This window comes from Megachile rotundata, chromosome 7, assembly GCF_050947335.1.
Source record: "Megachile rotundata isolate GNS110a chromosome 7, iyMegRotu1, whole genome shotgun sequence".
NCBI classification, from domain to species: Eukaryota; Metazoa; Arthropoda; class Insecta; order Hymenoptera; family Megachilidae; genus Megachile; species Megachile rotundata.
Window position 1 is genome coordinate 6,840,272 of NC_134989.1, and position 21,933 is coordinate 6,862,204.

At 31.3% G+C, this 21,933-nt stretch overlaps 2 protein-coding genes and 1 long non-coding RNA gene across 13 annotated transcripts; 2 read left to right on the forward strand and 1 right to left on the reverse strand.

The window, feature by feature from the left end:
- Positions 1-18,321, reverse strand: LOC100879500 (poly(A)-specific ribonuclease PARN). 11 transcript variants are annotated; one of them, XR_001097293.2, is made up of 15 exons: positions 18,127-18,320; positions 17,345-17,558; positions 16,855-17,130; positions 16,507-16,789; positions 16,255-16,376; positions 15,952-16,178; positions 15,805-15,874; positions 15,673-15,728; positions 15,504-15,590; positions 15,238-15,430; positions 14,533-14,621; positions 10,961-11,060; positions 8,027-8,135; positions 6,926-6,965; positions 6,039-6,783 (listed from the first exon to the last, which is right to left on the reverse strand). XR_001097293.2 is itself a non-coding variant. In XM_012295966.2 (14 exons), the coding sequence occupies exons 1-12, from the start codon at positions 18,143-18,145 to the stop codon at positions 10,963-10,965; spliced, it is 1,734 nt and encodes a 577-aa protein (XP_012151356.1). In that variant the 5' UTR covers positions 18,146-18,320; the 3' UTR covers positions 6,039-6,783; positions 6,926-6,965; positions 10,961-10,962. The 11 variants fall into 11 exon arrangements, 7 of the variants coding, with proteins under 7 accessions (XP_076390151.1, XP_012151356.1, XP_012151357.1 ...); XR_001097292.2 differs by having other exon boundaries at positions 6,039-6,965; XM_012295966.2 differs by lacking the exon at positions 8,027-8,135.
- LOC143264885 (uncharacterized) lies at positions 4,898-13,255 on the forward strand. Its single transcript, XR_013038870.1, has 3 exons — positions 4,898-5,031; positions 5,115-5,385; positions 13,164-13,255. It is a non-coding gene; the product is annotated as an uncharacterized LOC143264885 (long non-coding RNA).
- Positions 5,850-7,990, forward strand: LOC105663914 (uncharacterized). The gene is made up of 2 exons (XM_012295969.2): positions 5,850-6,008; positions 6,086-7,990. Exons 1-2 carry the CDS (start codon positions 5,850-5,852, stop codon positions 6,257-6,259), a joined length of 333 nt encoding a protein of 110 aa, XP_012151359.2. The 3' UTR covers positions 6,260-7,990.
- Positions 18,322-21,933: the final 3,612 nt, after the last annotated feature.

The following is a 21,933-nucleotide window of genomic DNA, read 5'->3' on the forward strand; positions in this document are numbered from 1 at the left end:
GAAAGGATAGGAAGAGGTTAGTATAAATAGGACCGGACAGAATAGGACAGGATAATAATTGAAAATGGTCAGAAAAATCATACGTGCACATAGTTTTCATCATAATAACAAAAAATAAGTAATTCTAAAAGTTTGTATTCTTTAAACCAATTCAAACTCAGGACATTACTCATTATATAGTAAGATTAGGACAATTAGAAGCAAACAAAATGATAATAATACCTCAAAATCAATTCTATTAAAAATGTCAAAGAATTGAGTGTAATCCTTTAGATTCTCGTTTTCTCCAAACGTAATTTCCTCGTACAAATATAGTGATATAAATTGTAAAATAAAATTCTAAATTTAGATGTTTATTTACTGAAGTATTATATGAGAAAGAAAATAAGTTCAGGGTTAAATTCAAAACCCAACATAGTTGCAAATTTACAATTCCGCTTTCATGTGACCTCTATGATTATTAAGGTTCAACCTCTTCTTCAAACATTTCCATCTTTATATGCTGATAGTGAACATATTCTCCTTTATTTATGTTCTGTCATATTGTAATTTTTCGCTCTTTAGGGATGTTAGAGTAGCTTCAATAATATATGTAACATAAAAATATTTCACAGTAAAATTAGATCCCCTAGGTCCTCCAATGACTGGACCCACAATCCGAGGAGAGTGTATGCAACATGTGTTGCTAGAACCTAAAACAATCAAATTAATATGAATATCTTTACAGACAGTTGTCAAATTGGACAAGATCCCGACACACTGAAGAACATGCATGTCGACCCAGGAGTTCTACAATTTTATCAAATTAATATCAATCAAAATGATAATTGTAAAACCAACATTTCGGAATTTTTTGTTTAAGCATAAGTTCCTCAAATGAAGAAGACTGTTCATATCTATCTAGCACAGATTTGTGTGGAATTAACTCTCTAACATAATTGTACGTAACAATTTAAACTCTTTCAAGCTGTCAGTTCAACTTCAGAATTTGCATAAATTAGTAACACAAGTATTTGACACCTTATTAACAAAGCAAAATAGTTTCTTAACCATTCTTAATAAATGTAATGATACAAACATTTCGTAGAATTAATTTTAATACACATGCTTGCGTAATGTGAATTAAATATAGAAAAACACACTGAAGTAATTCATTAACCTAGTATACTTTTAGTCTGAATTGTCGTAAATGAATCAGTAAACATTTCATCGAATATGACGCTGTATAAAAGATGTGCCACTAAATATGCAATATTTCATATCTATTTTCTTATAACTCATTTGGTGGAAGGAGATGCAATAGAAACAATAGTAATTAAATATTTGCAGTGATATATCACAGGAATATATTGGCACATCATATGGCACTATATCTGATAAAATATTCACCGTGGCATTGGATGACATAAGATAGTGTTGGAAGTTATTTGAACAAAAATTCATTATAATGAATCAAATTTTATTTATAATTCGTTTATTTGCATATTATTCTGACTGTAGTAGAGTATTTCCTGCAACATGTCGCAGGTATTCATCGTGCAGAACCACATATAATATACTGTGGAGTTAAAAAGAAGGTTTACAAGTCATTTAGAAGAAATGCGATTCCTATTTGTTGTATTGACATAGAACTCACTCTTTGTTAATACAACCATAAAGAAAGAACTCATACATTTGATATTATTTGATGAAACAGTTACGTTTACTCACATTTACTTACAAATGAAATAAACTCCTTTGAAAATTTCTTCTTTTCAACTGTACATTGTAATAAACCTCCCATTCAGAAATTTAGCTAAAAATGTACAGAACTCGTCAAACACCAAAGATACATTGCAAACATATTTCTCCTTTCTATTTTTTTATATTTATATACAGTTGTGTAGAAAGAAATTTTATAAGTATACCATATATTCAAATCAGCCCAATTTATTTTCATAAATAGCTTTTTATCATACATGTGCATTGTTTAAATATCGCCTTTTTATCAAGTTTCTATGCTCTAAGTTCTTCGGCCATTTTCATCTACTGTCGATTCTTTGCATAATCACCGGTTACATTATCGTCGAATTTTCTTAAGCACATTCACATTTCTGTTACTTTTGTGAATGTGAACAATAGTAATGTGCACATTACGAACTACAGTTTGCAATTTTCCATAGTCCAAGTTCTGTAGTTCCATCTTCTGTACCGCCAAAAGTCTTGAAGTTTTGCCAGAACTTGATAATTTTGAGAAGATTCTTAAGCTCTTAATAGTGGCTGATGTCAATTGATGTGACACAATGCAGTTCCATTTTCCATTTCACATGAATTTAATGAAACTTCTTTAATAACACATGCAGAATGATAGCATATCCTGCAAATGTGTAATAGATTGAACTTGGATACTTTAGCTGATCTAACTTAGCCAACTATAGTAACATTCACATCTGTTGCAAGTGGCTAACACCACTTAAATGCATCCTGTTCAGTCTTCTTCCTCGCTGTGATTCGCCATCTTCTGATTGCAACTTTTACTCAATAATGACTCACATTTTATCCAACATATGTTACGTAATTGGAAGAGTAAGTACACATCTTTGCACTTCTATTCTTTGCGACTTCCATATGTTTTTTAACAGTGAAATTTGCAGCACCCATGTTAGTAAGGATTTACAGCAGCTGCTTCCTGTATTTAGTCGTGGTTGTGTTTTCATTCATCAACTCGAGTCTTATCTATTTGAGCTACGTGAATCCAATCTTCACAGCTAATTGTGTCTTGTTCTATCTAACTTCTTATATAGGAAGATCATTTAGGCTTCTTCAGACAACACTTGTAACGATCAAACGATAGATCATTGACAAAGATACATAGCAGAACAACATTTTCTACTAGCATTCTGTGTTTTTGCCTTTAATGCTGATCAGTTTATTTCTCTATCTCTGCTGAGCGTGTATTTGCATCCGCATCTTCTGAAATTATGATGTCACTCACACAGTATTTTCAGTCCCACAATTAAAGTAGTTCTTCCTTTCGCTGCATGCAACAGGCACCAATTTCTGAGTCATTGCTAGGGAGTCTTCTTGTTATGCACAATTTATACTCCGCATCTCAACAGGTTCCACATAATTATAGACTTTGAAACAATTGCTCCTTCCATTCATGAAGCACCGACTGTATACTTGTCTTCTGCAGTTCTTTATCTATTATTATACCCTGTTGAGATTTATGAGACTTCTAGAATGTAGAACTGCAATGCGTCTCTGATACTAGAGGACATCTTCATTAAGTTCTATTCAAATGCATTGTTCTTAAACAGTGTATCGCGTATCTCAAAAAGCTACAGCGTATTTCAAAACAAATGCTCACATATGATGTGTAAATCAATATACTGAATTATCAATAACCAACCTAAAGCTAGCCTTGTACATTTTAACCAACATTTTCTGAACGAGATGTTTGCGATATCCGAGACATACCTCCAAGAGATATAAATCAGATGTCATTGTTAAGCTAAAAAAAAAACCGACTATAAAAAATACTATACTACAGCCTCTATTTCAGTGCTGTTACAAAAATAATAAAATTCAGTTAACTCTACAGAACATTATTTGAATTTGATATTCAAAATAACTTGCCCAACACTAATATCGCGAGTAAAATGTATTATCATTGTATAATCATTGTTGCATAATTGTCATTGAAAATCTGCTTAGGATAATGAATTACTTGTGTTTCACACGAAGACTGAAATATTGTATCAACACTTGGCCATCACTGTATTCCCAAATTTCTAAAACTGGCTTCATGGAATTACCACGTTAACAAACTTTCAAAGCACCTTCAAAGCACATTGTCTCACGGAATAGAATGAAGTTATAAGAAAAAATTGTACACATATCTCATTTTGTTGCTGAACCTGAGTGCAACTGTACTAACATTTTATAAAAATCACCTCGGAATCGCTAACATGCCATTTGAATTTTTATTTTTATTGTCCTCATCATTAGAACTATTATTAATATCCTTATTACTATTATTATTATCATTATAACTATAACTGTTCCCACATTGCTATTATTATTATCGTTAGAACTATTATTAATATCCTATTATTATTATCATTGTAACTGTTACTCCAGTTAACTGCACAATTGTGGGATTCAATAATAACACATGAATTGTGACCAAGAGGGGTGCGGGAGGAGGCGACCGTAAGGCCAGTTACTGAAAATCATGGATCATAAGACAGATGAAGAAGCATACTTGTTGTTTTCAAACAGCTCTTCAAAATACATGTTCTCAATGAACGAAGGTCATCGTCAAATCGATTAACCACTTGATTGTACGTATAACAACGCACCATGAGCAAAAGGAGAAAGACAAAAGTTCTCTCCTCAACAAATAAATGTGGTTAAAACGATTTATCATGTCTACATAGTTGGACAAGGACATAGTTTTCAAGCTTTCATGGCTTGATGACTTTTCATCAAGTTTTTATCAAATCTCCATCGCTTGATTACTTGTCATCAAGTTTTCATCCAATTACAATCACTCTTAAGGAGGGTACTATCTGGAGGCTCCAATATTGCACAACTATTACCACTTGCAGCTAATCGATCATGATTGAGGGTTGAAATTAAAGAGATTTGATTGGACTCTAGATGCATCAGACGAAAAATGAACTCTATGAAGCAAGAGTTACAGCGTCTGAAAACAAACGGAATTACCAGAACCTCTACGAGGTCTTCTCAGTATGTCTAGTAAAACAGACGATGTATCTGTATGAAGACCTACATAAACCCTTCATTCATATCAGCATTGATATACAGCTTGCTGCCCAACGCGGAACAGCATCGCAGTGACAATCCTCCCACTGCGAACTGTATTCGCAGATTAGCTAACAGATTGTATTCGAATGGCTCGTTGCACCCTACACGATCGGATGCAGGGCGTTCGTACCAGATTCCTACGGTACGAACGGACGAGATACTCGAACAGTTCCACGAAGATGAAACGTCAAGCATACGAAACGTCGCTCGCCGCTTAGGGTAAATAATGTTAAAAATATTCAAACGTTAATATTAAAGTATCCTTCTTCATATATTAATACATTTCTGTTCTCACTGGTCAGAAGTCGTAAACAAGATAACGCGCGGTCCAGAAGACGCAAATAAAATAAGCTCGAAACAATAACGCAATTCAGAGATAAGCAGAGTATAAAAACAGAAGCAGGCAGGCGCGAGCCAGATTCAGAGTTCAGATTACTAACGAGCCAGATCGTGTTGCTCCGGAGTCGAATATCGAGATCTTTCTATCAGTACTTTTGTGACAATAAGCATTTACATTGTAAAGTAGTGCGGTCTAGAAATAAAGTTTTTTTAAAACCCAAACGGAGCCTTCTTGTACGTAACGTTGTATTTTATTTCAGTATGCATCGCTCTGCGGTGCATCGAATTCTTCAAGAAAACCAGATGCACCCGTATAAGTATGTACGGGTGCAACATCTAAATTCTGGGGACTTTTCATAGCGCTTGCAATTTTCAAAATGGATCTTGGGGAAATCGAGTGGAATCCGTCGTACCTCTCATGTGTTTTGTAGACAGACGAAGCAAAAGACAGACTTGACAGGAGAGGGGTGCTTCAATGCCCACAATTCACATGTGTGGGACGTCGAGAATCCGCTCGCGATTCGCCATGCTCTGCGCAAAAGCGCTGGTCTGTCAGCGTATGGGCTGGCATTTCCGGGGATTTTATCGTTGGACAGTACATTCTGCCACACAGATTGGATGGTCCTTCGTACAAAATTTTTGTAAAACATGTTCTTCCAACTTTTTTGGAAGATATTCCATTAGAGATTTGCAAGAACATGTTCTTGCAACATGATGGTGCGCCTGCCTATTATGCCGTTAATGTTAGATCGTACTTAGACGAAGCCTTCCAAGACAGGTGGATTGACCGGTTGCGTGACCCCCCAAGATCCCCGAATTTGAATCCGCTAGACTTCTTTTTCTGGGGATTCTTGAAGGTATGATAACTATTCACAATTAACGACTGATAACAATTCAAAAATTAACAATTTGCATTTTATTTTAATTGTTGAAGAATGAGGTGTACTGTGATGACGTGACCACGCCGGAGGAGGTGGTAGCCTGCATCCACGGCGCGGTTGCCAAAATCACACCTGACTTATTGCGGCGGGTACAGGACAATATTGTAAAGAGATTGCGGACGTGTGTTTCTACTAGGGGTGGCCATATTGACCCACTCCTGGTGTAACTTCCGGCAGTAATCGGTCCCTTTCGGGGCCACTCATTGGATCATACGAAGTTGTAACGAGAGTAAAGCTGCATGTTTATCGCTAAGCTTGAGTTCAATTTAACAAAAGAATGTAGCATTGGTATCTTGGAAATCTGTATTCAAATATAATATTCCAATGCAGGGGGATCACAATACTTTAACAGATCACAAGAAACGGGGTTGTACAAGGAATGGCAGTATATTGCACTTGAGGGACATTTAGTATCACAAAATAGATACTCTTGAACAGAGTTTCACATCTGATTCTAGTTCCATGAAAAGACTCAGTCCCATCAAGTAAAGAGACTGCCTTTTTCGATAAATCAAATTATTTTTGTATTTCTAGACTTTTATATTTCAATATCCATTATTCTCATTTTCATACTTCAAGAGACTTTTAGTTTCTTTAAATGTTGCATCTTGTATCATATTGAAAGCGCACATTCAAAAGCATAGCCAGTATTGATTTATGCACTCCCCTCCATCGTTGTACCTCCAAGCACCTGCAACCCACAGTTCGCCAGTGATTTTTGTTGGAAGCAGACTGCATACTTGTGCTCCGCGAAAATAATATTAAACATCAATATTGTCAATGTGAAATTTTTTGTTAACTTTGCAAAATTCTTTATGGAAACATACATATACCTTATGGTGATGATCTCGTTTCAAATCTTCAGTAGTTTGTCTAGAACAGAAAATTTAGCATTGCCGAACAGACATTAAGTCGATACATATTTATGGGTGATGAAGTTGAAGGAATTTGCTCTTCCCACCACACAGAGCTTGTAATTTTATCATCACAGTAGTCTTATTATGATAAACACATGTTGTTAAAATTATATATTTTGTAAATAATATTTTTGACAGTGTTAATAATAGTAAAGATACTTAATGAGCATTTTCACTTTTTATAAGACAAAATTTATTACAAGAAAGTCTAGGAACAAAAAGGTTCCATAAATATTGCAAAATTGGATTGGTGTTCAACAATTATAAATTCGTGAAGACATATTTGTATGACGCATTACAAAACTTTTTCGGTCAAATCAGACAGCATGGTGAGAGAAATACTAATCCAACTTGCAGTGTCTTTCATGAATATTATTTGGCACTATTCTTAAATCCATATTCGGAATTGATACATGTGCAGATAATAATTACAAATATGAAGAATTCAGCAGCTTTCTATTTTATTTGAAAAAGTGTCAACTTTTCCAAATTTATTGATGAATGAAAATATTTCCATTTCTCTAAATTATAATGTCCCAACAGTCTCTGAATGCAGAAATTGGTTCAGTATTCAGTCTTGTAAACAATATTAGTTGTAAATTTTGTTTGATTACAATATATGAAATTGAAGCACTCATATTTTTACACTTAGTATAACAATTTATGTTCATTATTTTTTTTCTTAGTTAAGCCAAAGGCAATGAATGTTATTATTTTATTTTTCTACGAACATTTATTTATTTTGCGAAAGGGAACGACGATGAACACGTTTTTGAGTTTTTTTGTATGGGTGATGAACGTTCATTTATAGGTATATGCCCAACCTGGCCATTAAGTCAGTTTAAATACACCAAAAGTGTAATTATAACGATAACACACGTGTGGGAAAACATGAAAAAGTATTTAGTTTTCGCACACGTTTAGTCGTAAATACTGAAAGTGGTTGTGTAAAAAACGTAAATACAATATTTATATACTGAATCATTGATATGGTTGATGAAAACAAAATCTCATTACCTTCTAGAGATTATCACAAATTCCTTTTTCCTTTCTCAGAACGTCGTGTCAAGTAAGTAATGAACATACAGTATGTGGTGTGATATGTTCTAAGAATTGTAGTTGAACGCTAGTAATCACAAATTACAATTCAGCTTGTAAACTATAATTCAGCAGTTTGAAAGATAAAGTTAGACGCGAGTATCACATCTGATGCTAAGCGTGAGTGTAACCGTACTAAAAGATTGTAGAATCCGCACATAATGTGAAAAAATTCAAAATGCAATTTTTATGTTCTTAAATAACAAATTATGTTGCATAAATAGGTTTTTAAAAATTTGATTTGTTTAACATATTTTGAAAAATTGTTAATAAAGTGTTTAAATTATTTTATAAATTATATATTACGTGGATAAAATATACGGATAAAGTATTTAATTTAATTGAAGTAATAAAAAATATATGACTTCATTTAAAAAATAAACTGGACCTCCAAAGGCCTCCCACATTTTCTATTTATGTAAAACATAATCACGTTATATTATGTTTCCCTCTAACTTTAGTTTAAATCCTTCTCTTATTAAAGTCTGTAATAACTATTAGTTGCAAGTTATTGAAGTGGTTCCAATTACTTTTAAATTAAAGACAGATTTGTATTAAAAAAAATTAAAAAAAGATATTAGCAGAAAAGTGTCCATATTAATAAATGATTGTATGAGCCATCAAGTATTGAAGATACATAGATCAAGAAATAATAGAAAAAAAAGAAGTTACTTTTTAATAAATAATTGTTTACATTTCACTAATATCTGTTTTTGTAAATATGTAAATGAATTTTAGTTTAGATCTATAGTTATTGAACATAAATTTTTATGAAAATAAAATAACATTTTGAAAAGAATGTGTCAGTAACTAACATAATGCATAAACAAATAGATTTGTGGTACTTCCGAGATGAACAAGTTAAATAAGAGATTAAATATAAACAATTCATCAATTTAAAATATAAATCAGACTCAAAAGAAAAATATAAATGCAAATAAATATTTTTTTTAGATTAGTAGACTGTGAAAGTTTATATAAATACATAATTTAAAAAATGGATAATAAAAATGGGACTTCAACAAAAATATGTTTCATCATTAAAGAATTTAAAAAATACAGTTTGTTTATTTCACATATTTTGCATCCTACATGTACAGTATGTTTGTTTCAAGTCTCTCGTTACTACATACTATACTATCTGACCTTGCAACGTCCTTAAAAAGCCCTATGCTGATAATTTTTTAATTTTTTAATGGGATAACATTATTATAATAATAATAATGATAATAATAATAATGTACAATATTATATTATATTTGTATATTGAACAAACAGAATAGTACAAATTTCTGAGTAGTTTCTGGTACGCAAATGCTTACTTATAAAATGTTATCTTACTCATAATTTCAACCCTGCATATGCACTTACCAGTGTGCATGTAATTACATAAACTTCCACAGTCTACTTATCAGTATATATAATATAGTAGAGTTTGATTAAGCGTTCGGATTTTATTGCAAAAAAGGCTGGAGCTGATAGGAAATGAGGGAAAAAATACTGTGTATGTCTTACAAGAAGTTTTTCCAAAAATATAGTGGCTGATGACTTCTTGTTAGACACACACAATAGGAAAGCATTTCTGTTCTGAACTGAGGACGCTTAATCAGACCCTACTGTATGAGGAGTATGTAAAAATTTCCATTATATGTAAAGTAATTTACTTTATTAATATTTTATATCCAACAGAATATTTTTCATCAAAATATTTTTTGATAAAAATTGTATACTATGATAAAATTTGTATTCTTAAAGTAGATATATCATCAACAAACCACTTTAAGTTAATAATAATTATTATTATAAAACCATTTTTGAAACTTGTATAGTAATTATTACTATAATTATAGTAATAAGTGCCCATAAAATTATTTGTTGCAGTTTTGCTTCACTAATTAAATAAAAGAAATATACAATGATAAATATCAATGATTCTCATTTTCACCTAAATTAAAAATGCACTAACACATTCGCAGCTTCTGTTCTAAATTTTTTTTTATTTTATTCTTACACAAATTTATAAATTTGATACTGCATTTGCAGGTTTCCAACACGAAAAATTTTTTTAAATTTCAATAACAGTATTTAGATAACTGGAGAAGTTATTATTCTTCTCTGATAGAGATATTTTAAGACCTTTAAATTAAGAAATTAATTACCCTTCACAGCCTGCAAATGTGCACCAACTTTTAAATTTCTTTAACCAAACTACTAACTGCGAATGTAGTAAAAAATATGGTTTGTTGCATATTATTTTTCATAAACATATACAGATACCCTGTGAGCCCTTTAAGAGAAGTTCAAGTCAACACAAAGAAAGAGAATACTGGCCATAGCCACTGTCTCTCCTTCTAATATATAATTAGATGGAGAGATTTTTATATAAAAAATATAACATGGATATTGAATAAAATATTCAGTATATTTATCCCCTCCTTGCTTTCCAATTATTTTCTTCTGTACCTTTATAATGTGCGATTAAAATAGCACCACTGTGGGACCTGCCCTTCCGTGTTGGCTTTCAGTCTTTACAGTATGTATAAGGACACACAGTTTACCTGTATAACTCTATACTTTTCATACAAATTGGCCAACATTAACATATTAAATCAAAAATCATATTACAAATTGCACTTATATACCTCAAGTCATTATTTACATTTGGCCAATAGAAATTTTTGCATATCCCTAATAGTATCTACAGATTCAAATAAAAAATACGCTAGACTAACTTATAGTATAATTCATTACAAAATAGGAAATGACTCAATAAAAGTTAAACTGTTTCAGCATATATCATCTTATTTACCGTCATTCCAAATAACGACATGTCAGCTCAAATGTTTCGCTTACAATTAATCCCACGAATGAGTCTCAGCAAAAATTTTTTTCTGGTCCGATCCACGAGCAGCGTTAGCATCCAGAGGATTCTTCTGCTTCCTGCGCCGTTTTCCTGTGTATATAACAAGAAATTAATATTATCTTCAATGACAAAACTAAATAACAAATGCAAATATATATTTCTATACAGTAAAGGTAAAATCCAAGATATGAGGAATATTTATATATTTTAAGGTAAAGAAAGTTTTTAATATTTTAGGCTAGTTTGAATCAATCACATATAATCCATATGTAACATACTATGAAACTAATTTAATTATATTTCTGAAAAAAAAGTTTTAAATATTAATTACAAGAAAATGAAAATAGTTTCAAACGAGATTTTTGATATTAAACTATAATACAATAAGTTTTTCATTAAAAGAATTACTTAAATCTTTTACCTATATATTTGATATTTATTTCGTTGTTTATCCAGAACTGATGCACTTGATGCATGTCTTATCCGTACCCGTCTTGACCGTTATACAAATCTTTTCAAAAAAGCGTTATCCTACACCCCCTCGTTTTACATTGAATATAAAAAATAACCGTTTGTATTTTATACCCATCCTATTAAATCTATAATATATTCAAGATTATTTTGCTAAGAGCACAGAATTTAGAGGAACAATCAGAAAATAACTATTCAGAATAATTGAAATGAAAATGTAAAGAAACGATGCGACAAAAAGACGCACAATTGATCTACTTCTTAGTTAGTCGCGTACATAATACATACAAGAGGTAACAACTTCTGAGCAAAATAAATTAGAAACTTCGCGTTACCAACTTCAATCTTTACATCAGTGATTCTCAATCTGTGGATCATGAATTCTAAGAAGATAGTAAAGTATTTATTTTCTTAGGCGTCACCGCGGTTATTTTAAATCAACAAACTTATTTATTTTAATATATTTGTATTGTCATTTCATTAGTGATGTAATGAAATTTGGAATGCATTCTTCTTAAAACAGGATGTTTTTTAATTGCGCATATTCATGACTAAGTTTATGACATAAACTTGGTTTATAAAAATTGCTTTGAACTCTATACTAGGACGAAAAATTGCACTTTCTTTCCTAAATGAAAAAAATTAAATTACAGTAGTTAAATGTAAAAGTGCAAGTAAATTAAACAAATGCTTTAATGACTCGCACTGGGTTGCTGCAAAAAAATTCTACAATATTTTATAAAAAGTTTTAAAAGCAGCTGATCACTCAAAAGCTCTCCCAAACCTAGAAATATTTATTTCCTATTCAGAATTATATATTCTAAATTTCTGAACATGATCCACTTAAACGTGCCACTCATCAGAAGCAAAAAAAATTCCTCCCTGCTCTGAAACTAAGATAAAATGATGATCTGCTACATTTATATAAAATGTTTATCTGTAACTTATTATACAAGTTTACTTCTAAAAAAAATTAATGTACAGTAATTTATAATAAAAACCTATTACTACAGAAAGTTTATTTGTAATAACCTTTCTTTGTTTGAAGAAAATGGGAGAAATAGTCTTATGAATACTTGAACCTAGTAATATAGAATTTCCAAGATATACCCTGATAAGTCCACTAAGACCTCCCCTCCCTGCCTACATGCCCATTTGCTTGTTTTAGAAGAAACATCTTATTTATACTAACTGGACTGCAAATGTTTATGCGTTTATACTATAGTGTGTAAAAGATATGTGATCTACTCAACACAATACTTTGTGACAAATAAAGAAAAAGTGTTTTATAAATAGAGATTGCTTAAATATAAACACTCAGATGATTATATAAGAAATATTAAGTAACAATTTTTAGTTTCTAGATATACAATTACAATGAAAACACTTTCTGCCGATTTCGTCAAAATAATAAAAATAAAGTCTGAGAGTCGTTACATTGCATGTATAACTTTGTTTTAAAGCTCTTTTTGAAAACAGTAATTCATTACAAACCGTTTCCGCTATTAGTGTACTGTAATATCCGTTGTTGAACAACTTCGCCACAAACAATCTCTTTTCAAATAACACTGAGAGGAATATTTCTTCTACCAACATTTAGGCATCCGGTGACGAATGTTTCTTCTTCGAATAAATTGAAATTTAAAAAATTTCACATTTACATTTTTGACCATCGATAATTACAGACAGATGTAATTCACTGACATTGTCATTTTCTCACAGGAAAGTCTATCATATTCGGTAGTATACGTTGACTGATAAATTCATAAACTGTCCATTATAAAAGATGACGATGACCATTATGAAAAATCCAGCACTGAAGGAAATATATGTATTATATTATAAATTATTGTAAATATATTTTTATTTATGTAAATATGTACTGTAAGTTATAATAAATAATATTTTTATATTATGTTAAAATAAACGCTTTTTTACAGAAGTAAATTTGTATCATAAGTTACTGTAGATAAATTTTTCTTGAAAAGAAACTTGTACTATGAATTATTAAATAAAATATGTCATATATTTAGATATGTGTAGCTCCTAGTTACGTTAATCGATTTCGATCAAACTTTTTACTTTAGATATTGTATTTTGAAGGTTTGGGATAAGCTTAAGTCAGGTTTGATATGTCTGCATTAAATTTCACGTTGTCTTATCTGAAATTGACAGAAATTATTTTTTAAAATTTAAAATAACCAGTTTAATTCATAGAAGCCATGACGGAACGTGGTCACATACAAATGTAATGTAACCAATAACGTCCATCTTTTTAAGTACATTATATTTTTACATATTAGAAATATATTACATTTGTTATTCCAACGTATACTTAGAAAAATTAATGCATTAAATCAGAATGCAACGCATAAACACATACATTTTCGTTTAACAATATAGCCCATTTCAAGCTAAATTCAATGACCTACAATATGTCAGTCTTTGAAGGTGATTCAAAATCATTTGCGATTCTTTAAGATATGCTAAAAACATGTTTTTTAATTGCTGAGTAAAAATATGAGATAGAATACCTTTTTTATCAACATCTCGAAATTTAACACCAGCAGATATTTTCTTACGGAACTTTGTACAAGAATAAAAATCTTAAAATTTTTAAATTTCTAAAATCACATTGTCCAGAAGTTAGAAAATAGTTCATATAAGTTGAAAACCACTGTATTGTGGTAATAGTTAGTAATTACTATAATCTTTATTTAAGCATATTTAAGTGTTTAGTATGTAATAACAACTTATATCATCTTAGTGGAAAAAATTCATAAAATTATTTCCTGTCAATAATAATGAAATAACTTTTACATATTTTAAAAGTACAAAGCATCTCCAAAGTTAAAAATGTGACATTATTTATCAAATCTTTTTTTGAACATAAAGTGTTAAAGAAACAGTTACAGATTAATTCGTTCTCAGTTCAAGTTATGTACTAGATTTTTCTTCTGACAATTACAAAATTGAATTCGCGTTCATTAATATATTGGGCTATCGATATGATTTCATGGTCACAAGTCCCAAACATCGTTTTGGATTGTACGTGAAGATAGGAGTAAAACTATAATAATAATAATAATACCTGTAGCTATTTGCCACCCATCGTCGGCCGGTTCTGGTTTCACGCCGTTCATTGGCACAGAGGTCTTCTCTTTTTTCACTGGAACAGGCCTGCGATAAACGTAAAAATATTATTAGTTATGTAAATCCCCTTTTTTATAAATACGATAGTTGAACAACTACAGCTAATATTTTGAAGTTGATTTATGTATATAATTTTGCAGAATTTAAGCCTATAATTGTTTAAAAAAATAGAGGTTATGCCGAAACCTTTTTCTTCGTCACGTTTTTGTTCGTCTATTACACTTTGGAAGTAAATCTTTAATTTTTTATGAAGTTTTTAAATCTTTGTGTCAGTCAATGTTCATACGTCGGACATGACATCCTGTAGAACTGTTTTTTTTATTACATCGGAGAATAAAGTAAATTTTGTCCAAAATGAATCACATACTTTCACTACTGATGTCGCTTTACTGAATCATGTCGAGTAATTATTCTAACTTGGCTCTTTAAAAGCGTTTGTATTATTCAATAACAATTACGGTAATCGAATAAAACGTGTAAGTAAAAGACAGTAAGGTGATCAATTTTACAAACTTAAAATTAGGTTGCAAAATAAAGAACTGATTTATTGAAATTCAAATATCAAATTCCAATTCCAGGTTACGAATAGTGAGATCTTGAGAAGAACATAGATTGCAAAATATATACACACATAAATACTTACTCAACTGGAGATAATTTTCTTTTGCGTTCTCCTGTAGTGAGGTTCACTTCTGACGTTGCTTGATATTCAGCATACCTTTTAATCTGATATACGTTTGTTTTACGTAGATTCTTTACTACTGCGTTAACTTGTTCACGACGATTTAATCCTACGTACGCTGTCGTATCGGATAACCATGACACATGAACACCTCCTATAATATAATATAAATTTTTGAATGAAATAAGTCAGTAAAAATGAAAAGTAGATTATGGTATAGCACTTACCGAACGGACTAAATAACTGACATATATCGTTAAGTTTCCACTCTTTTGGGAATGTTAAATGGAACACGTGATCTCTACTAGGGTTTGCTAAAATTAAATAGCATTAATATTACTAGCAATAAATTCTATTTACAATTTAAATGTGAAAAAATAATATAATCGCACTTACGATCATCTCCAGTGAGATTTATATATGGAATATCTTTTAATCTTGCTATAACAAGTCTATAATAATATGAAAAATTATGTACTGCCTAAAATGCACATCAATTAATAACACAGAAAGTATAACTACACTCACTTATTTAAAAACGGTTCAAGTAGAGGCGAATCTGATAGGACTACTGAAATTTCAGGTGTTTGTAAAGAACCTGAAATAATCAACTTACAATAAATAGGGTATTTTACAAAAAATTATAAAATGGTTAAATAAATATAAGTTACTAACCTAAATAATTTGATAATGCAATGAAACATATTCCAGTAATATACGCATCATAACCAGCCTCATGACATTTTTCTGCTAACATAGAATAACCTCTGCCATCAATAGATTCTACTTCTGGAACTTTAAACGGGGATTTACTAATTGTTTCTAGTAATATATTTAAATTTGACGATGGTACGCACTCCCTGAACTGCTGTGAATGACAAATTATTTTCGTATCTAAAACTCTGCAAAAATAATAATTATTTCATTATTCAACATGTATATTATAAGAATGTAAATAGGTGAACAAGAGATTATTACTTAGGGAACAGGCTGTGGACGAGTGCCTTAAATTCCAAATAATTTTCTGGTAATTGTCCGAAAAATTGATGGACTATATGACAAAGGTCTAACAACATGTTATGACCAACTATTAACTTCCCCTGCAATGGAAATATTTACTATACGTTATATATTGTTTGCTTAACGTTCGAAACCGTTGAGTTTATCATATCAGTTGTAGTACAGATGCAATAATAAGTTAACTATTATTTCATTAACAATGAAACTTACAGAGTCTGCAATTTTTCTCATAAGCATACTTAATCCAACAGCTTGTTGAATCTCTAACTTTTCTTTCTCCTTTCTCTTAATTTCTTTCTCTTCCTCTTCTTCTTTGGTTCCTAATCTTTGTACTACAAGAGTGCACCCAAAATTTTCTAATCTATTTTCAACTTTCAACTTATTTGGCCATCTTATTCTTACTTCTTGATGTACGAGTCGTCTCATGTAAGCGTTACATTTTTCTATCGTCAATTCTTCAGTCTCAGACTCGGTAAATTCTTGTATCCTCGAACTAAAGTGATCCACAGTTAAATTTAAGTCGATTTATCAGAACATAAAAATTCCTAATTATTTTACCAAATATCTTCAATTTGTGGTTTATCATCGTCTGTAATTGGTACTAATTCTGGTGTCTCCTCTTTGAGCTTTTGCCTTTTCTCTAAACGTTTTGTTAACTTTTCCTCTTCGGTCATAGTTAAATAAGGAATACCCAATTTGAAAAGTTTATTAAAATCAAATCCTTGATTAGCCAGAAATGATAAACATGACGTTTGACACATAAATCTACAATCCGGAGCTGCACAATTTAAGGGCCGTGGAAAAACGTAAAAGTTATATGATCGTTGATTGTACCTTTAAAAAAAAGGAAACAATATAAAATTGTTGTTAATAGAAAACTTATTTTTCCATGGTTGAATATAAGTATCAACTACTGATATATTACTAAATACTGATGCAGTTAGCATAACTTAATAGTAATTTTACCATAACTCATACATTAATTTTACATTTAAAAAATTTAGTTTCAATATGAACAAAAAAATGTAAACAAGGAACAAAAGCATACTTATTCGCTTCTTTATCAAATGTAAAAACAGAAAGGCCAAACTGTACAAGAAGAAAGTCCATTGAGCCTGCTCTCAATTTTGCGTAATACTGAGCAGGTGTATCAAAGGCACCAGGATCAGGTCCCGAATGAAGGCCTGTAAATTCTCCATCAATTCCAATGAATGATGCATTCTTTAAAACGTCGTCCAATTCTATCAAGACTTCTTGAAAATCTGTGAACAATTTAAAAAGTATTAAAGTTTAAGACTTATGAAAGAAAAACCATTTAATAATAAATACTAATACATTATTAGTAAAAATTATACTTTTAACTTTTCATTAAAAAAAAATTTACTATCTGCAAAATGTCAGTTTAGATTAAAAATATTATCTTCATTTAAAAAGCATTTCAATAAATACTTGTTCGCTGTATTTGTTTCAATTTATAAATGGTTATCATCATTACATTTTGCTTTCAGAGAACATATAAAATATAATCTTTTAAGAATTTTAGATTAACACTACACTTACAAGATACAGATATAAAACTTTCTAATAAAAATGTGACAATAATATGAATCATAACAACATGAAAAAAAGTATCATTAAAAAATATTTTAGTTGTTCTTTACAAGTATGAACATTTCTGTATATTTTATTTCAGTAAACAATACAAATAAACCTAGAATCTCAGTAGTAAAACTTAGACATAAGCAGAATTTTTATAGCATATAATCCTGTCCACAGTTATCATGATGACTAGAAATATGAATGATATGTTTACTTTTAGTATTTACTCACTCGAAGAAGTTACTTCCATCTTTTTAGTCTTGTTATTACCAACACTTAATCTCTACTGGGCATCTCCAATTTTCTATCTGGAACTGGAATTGGACGCGGAATCTATCAGAATTTGTGGGAACTCTTCAGTTCTAGAGGTTTTGTACTTAACCATATTAAATTGGAAGATTAGTATGAAAACTCTATCAGAAAAGATTGTACTGCAAATGCATTGCCATCTACAGTACAAAGAACGTACATTCGAGTATAAATCTAGCTTTCTTGGGAAAATGGAGGAACACTTGCAACATCGTGAGCGTATCGATATGCAACATACAAAAAATATTTGCAAAATCGATAAATATTAAATTGTTAGTGAATACATGCTTACTAAAAACAGGTAGCTTTATTGTGTATTTTATGTTTGAGAAAGAAACTATACTTTCGAAAACTTCCATGCTACAAACTAATTGAAATTTTGGGAATGGATTTGTTTTTAATAAAAATGATGATTCCGGGAAGGATTTTTGGTAACTCAAGACAAAATTTTGCATCATCTGGATGTCACTTCCTATTTTACCGACACAATTATTATCGGTAGGAATACTTGAGACATGAAACAGGGATTGATATTACATACAAGTTAGTTACAAGTTCATTCAATACAATTTTCTTAATTTTTTAGTATAAAGCTTCAAACTCATAGTAAATTCATTTTTCTGACTTCATTGTGTTCGCAAAATTGTTTGAGAACGTCAAAAATACACAAGAAGTTTTTGTGGAAGAACTTAACTTTTTATTTCCATAGTTCTATGCTTCACTACTGGATGGCAACTGTTGTACCATTTTATAAGAACATAGAAGCACATTTTAGAAATAAGAGCTATATTTCTTGTTTTTCGAATTTATTAATGTAGTCATTTTTAAATTTCGCAATTCAGGAATTTCGTATTCTGCAAATTTATTAATTTGAAGCTTCAAAACTTTAGACATTAAGCAGCTTCGAAGATTTATGACTTCGACATTTGGTACCTTGGCTATTTGGAAACGTGGAAACTTAGATTTAGTAATTTGTTACCTTGATGATTTGCAAACTTGGAAATTCTTTAATTTCTAAATTTGAAATGTTATTTGGAAATTTCAAAATAAAGAACTTTGTAATTTGGTTCCCTGGGTATTTAGAAATTTACATATGCAAAAATTAGTTGTTTGGTACTTTGACTAAATTTAAAATTTAGTATTTTAGTATGTTAGTAAATGAATATTTAGAAAATTTTTAATGCACTATTTGGTACTTTAATACACTATTTGGAAACTTGGTAGTTTTTAAACACATGAATTTCATACTGTTATTTAAAAATTTGATAATTTAGAGGTTATCAAATTTAGAAATTAAATAATATAATATAAGATCTTGAAAATGTATAAACTCTTATACAAATCTATATATAGAAATATATATATATAAAATACAGAAATTTTAATACTGGAATTAAAAGATGAACAGTATATCTATCACACTCCCTTGCACCCTCATACAGAATTTTTGCCCAACCACCCATTCCTGCCCTAAATTACCTCGACTCTCAAGTCCTACTTTCTTCCATCTAAATTACATAAAAAAAATTCCTCGTTAAAAACCAATGACGTATCGCGAAATAACCTGTGCAACGCATTAACGTGGAATTTATCCTTCCACGAGTTTAACTGGAACGTCGTATATCCGTGAGAAGCATTTACAATATTTTTCAGAGGAGCTTGCCAAACATCCTGATGGTGCACGTTTGGGTGCACATGGATACCCTTGATGCACACGAATATGCGTACGTTACGAACGATCGATAGCTCGCTCATCCGTCGCTAAAAGGGTTAATGATGCCTGGCGTGCATAAATGGTGCTCACGGACCCGGACAAATGAAACGTAATGAGCGGATCGCTGGTACATAGCGGCGTGTCACGATTGCGAGAGTCGTAATAATGCCGTGCTATGGACGTGAATCTGTGTGTGCCACATTGTGGAACCATGGGACGCGTGAATTCGAACAATACGATTAGCGGCTCCACCGTTACCCCCCGCCCTCAATGTTGCATATCGGCTGCATTCAAGTTATCGACTCAAAACCTTTTCACTGCGTGGCCATTTACGCGAAACGAAAGCAGCCAGTTTGTTATGTGGTACCTTACGGTGTATTTATTGTTCGCTACGACCTTGCACTGACGTTTTGTAGGGTCAATATGGAACTTTTTAGGTTTTTTTGCGGTTTTGTTCAACTTTGGGTTGAATATAGAGATGGTGATGTTTTGTGACGTAGAGGAGAGAGAGGTTTTACAGAAATGAAATTTTCAGTGCTTGGTTGTTAGAATTTTGAATAATTATGAATACAGGAAGTTTTGGATTTTAAAATTCAGAAATTTACCAATTTTGGTATTTAGGAATTTAGGAATTTAGGAATTTAGAAATTTAAGAATTTAGGAATTTGGGGATTTGGGAATTTGGGAATTTGGGAATTTGGGAATTTGGGAATTTGGGAATTTGGGACCTTGGGAATTTGGGACCTTGGGAATTTGGGACCTTGGGAATTTGGGACCTTGGGAATTTGGGACCTTGGGAATTTGGGACCTTGGGAATGTGGGACCTTGGGAATTTGGGTCCTTGGGAATTTTGGACCTTGGAAATTTAGGACCTTGGGAATTTGGGACCTTGGGAATGTGGGACCTTGGGAATTTGGGTCCTTGGGAATTTTGGACCTTGGAAATTTAGGACCTTGGGAATTTGGGACCTTGGGAATTTGGGAATTTGGGAATTTGGGAATTTGGGAATTTGGGAATTTGGGACCTTGGGAATTTGGGACCTTGGGAATTTGGGAATTTGGGAATTTGGGACCTTGGGAATTTGGGACCTTGGGAATTTGGGACCTTGGGAATGTGGGACCTTGGGAATTTGGGTCCTTGGGAATTTTGGACCTTGGAAATTTAGGACCTTGGGAATTTGGGACCTTGGGAATTTGGGACCTTGGGAATTTTGGACCTTGGAAATTTGAGAATTTAGGAACTTAGGAACTTAAAAATTTAAGAATTTACAATAAAATGCAAGTGTCAGTTTCAAAATCCCAAATGTTAAAATTATTAAATTATTAATCTTCCATCGTTTTAAATTTGTAAACTTTCAAATTTCTGTCGAATTCAAACACGTAATTAGTACATTCATTGTACATATAGATTGCAACCTGTTCGATCTTCTGCGGACGGTCTTCCCATCGCTGGTTTATATCCTTCGTGATCACAAATTAGTTATGCTCATTATCAGCTATCACTGCTATCGACCTCCATTGTTTATTGATTCGCAGACAATGAGGAAGCTGACGCAAAGTTCACCCTAGGAGGCACCACCAGCATATACATCAACTATGGTTGCAACATTGAGTTTATCGATCACATGAATCGATTATTGAGATTGATATACGGCGGAGAAAGAGGCAAACAATTCTATTTTTTCAATGAAATTCTAGTCGTTTTCATCGTGTTTAACACTAGAACTACTGAAGCAAATGTTTCATAAGTTTCTTCCTTTAATTTACAAAATTTATTAATTTATTTTTTTTTTCAAATCTCCGTTGATTTTCATCACGGTAAAGAATCAGTTTATCGTTTTTTTATTTCATTTTTTAATTTCGTATTATTATTCACTGTTTAGTGTTATAAACGTTATTCTGATTTATAGGGTGTACCTTTTACAATGGTTGTAAATTAAATTATCGAAAAAATTCAGTTTTATTGTGTATTTACGAGTTTTTTTAAGGATGTAGAGAAAAAACAACTCGTCAATA